Raw genomic sequence first — 1,764 nt, 5'->3', positions numbered from 1 at the left:
ATACAGGAAAGGTATAGAAATATATATATATATATATATATATATATATATATATATTATCTAGTTCAAATAAATACAGATGCCAAAAAAAAGAAAAAAAGAAACAAGCAACTAAACCATGATGAGGAGAAGAAAAGAAATAAATTCATATATTCGGCATTAAACCCAGTAATAAAAGGAAATAAAAAAAAAAAAGGAAAACAAACAAACAAACAAACAAATACATCCTAGTACACACATATTATTGGGAGTCTAATAAATACCTGGAATAAATTTGTATGGAACCACTTCAAGGTATCTTTCCCATAATTTGCCGTACTTCTTTCTACATCGGTGGTCATCGCGTATTTCACGATCCACAAGATGCGAAATAAAGAAACAAACATAAAAGAATGGAATAAAAGAATCAAATCCACAGGCCGCTCCCCAAAGAAAAGCCATCGTCACATCAACTGTATAGTGTAATTTACGACCATAGCGATACCAACCATCCACAAAGAGTTCTCCACGTTCACTTCGAAGCACACGTGGATTTTCAATATATCCCCAAGGTAATTGTGGGAAGGCTTTACGGCGAATAATTTCATCCGGTACACCACTGCGTTTCATACGGAAACGATTTTTCTGTGAATTGGCATTATCCCATATATAGTAAGCAGGAATAAGAACAGCCAACATGATTCCCAATTGCCAAGGTTTGTGTTCACGATCTTTGAGAATGGTTTGAATATAAAGTCCCTGCAAACAATAAAGGAATGGTACTCCACATGTATTCCAATAGGCAAGCATCCATCCAAATTTTTCATAAAATAAATCCCATGTAGTAATAATACACTCTTCACCTTTTTGAATTGCATTTGCATAGAGAACTTGGGCAAAAACAATAAACCACATATTCCATGTAATGTAACCAAGTTCCTTTTGCATAGCCGCGGCATTTCCAAGTGTAAGTATTACTAACAATACCCATGAATTACGGCATTCTGCAAACAATTTCACATCTACACCACCAGGAAGACGGAAATTAAGACCAGAACCCATAAAAAAATCATATATTAAATTGTGGGACATGCGAATTTGCCGGCGAAGTCCAATAATATAAACAGAGATGGAAATAACATCCGCCCATAATGTTGCCACCGTTAAGTAACGACCATAATCTCTGCGTAATTTCCAAAGTGGAAAAATCCCACTGTAGTGTAATCCAGCTGCGATGAGAAGCATACAATACCATGCATGTACGGCATTACACTTATAAACCCGGCGATATCCATTTTCACTGGGAATGGGAAGTCCCTTCACACGAACACCGGGAAGCACCACCGCCAGGGCATACTCCACTAATAAGAAACCTGTAAAAACACCAAAGGTCTCCCAATTTGGGGCTGCATGTAAACGGAGATAATCACCAAACACAGTTAACATGGATTCTCCCTTCAACATTGGATGACCGGGATAAATCATAGTTCCTCCAAACTTCTCAATACAAATCCAAAAATAAAATATAAGTACATGAGATGCAATCATAATACCAAGAACTCCAGCCAATCCGCCAAACTCATAGTGTCCATCCCAAGTGTCTCTCTCTGGTGTAAAATTCCTCACCACTGGTTTGTTGTACAAATCTTCAGCGGTGAGTTTTTCCCTTTCCATTTTGGCTTGAGAATTGGGAGTTCGTGGAGTTGAACGCGAACGCGAACGTGAACGTGAACTTTGACGACGGGTTTTCGCAGGCATCGTAGAGAAGAAAACAAACAAAAAAAA

The 1,764-nt window shown here is 37.7% G+C and overlaps 1 protein-coding gene across 1 annotated transcript; it reads right to left on the bottom strand.

Moving 5' to 3' along the window:
* Nucleotides 1–252: 252 nt before the first annotated feature.
* TM35_000083220 (sterol C-24 reductase) lies at nt 253–1,737 on the bottom strand (the record flags this gene model as incomplete). The annotated part of the gene is made up of 1 exon (XM_029024187.1): nt 253–1,737. The coding sequence occupies one exon, from the start codon at nt 1,735–1,737 to the stop codon at nt 253–255; it is 1,485 nt and encodes a 494-aa protein (XP_028884590.1).
* Between the last annotated feature and the right edge of the window lie 27 nt (nt 1,738–1,764).

This window comes from Trypanosoma theileri (assembly GCF_002087225.1).
Source record: "Trypanosoma theileri isolate Edinburgh chromosome Unknown TM35_Tth_8_V1, whole genome shotgun sequence".
In the NCBI taxonomy this organism is placed as follows: Eukaryota; Euglenozoa; class Kinetoplastea; order Trypanosomatida; family Trypanosomatidae; genus Trypanosoma; species Trypanosoma theileri.
The sequence above is the reverse complement of the archived record's forward strand: the minus strand, read 5'-3'. Positions and strand labels throughout refer to the sequence as shown.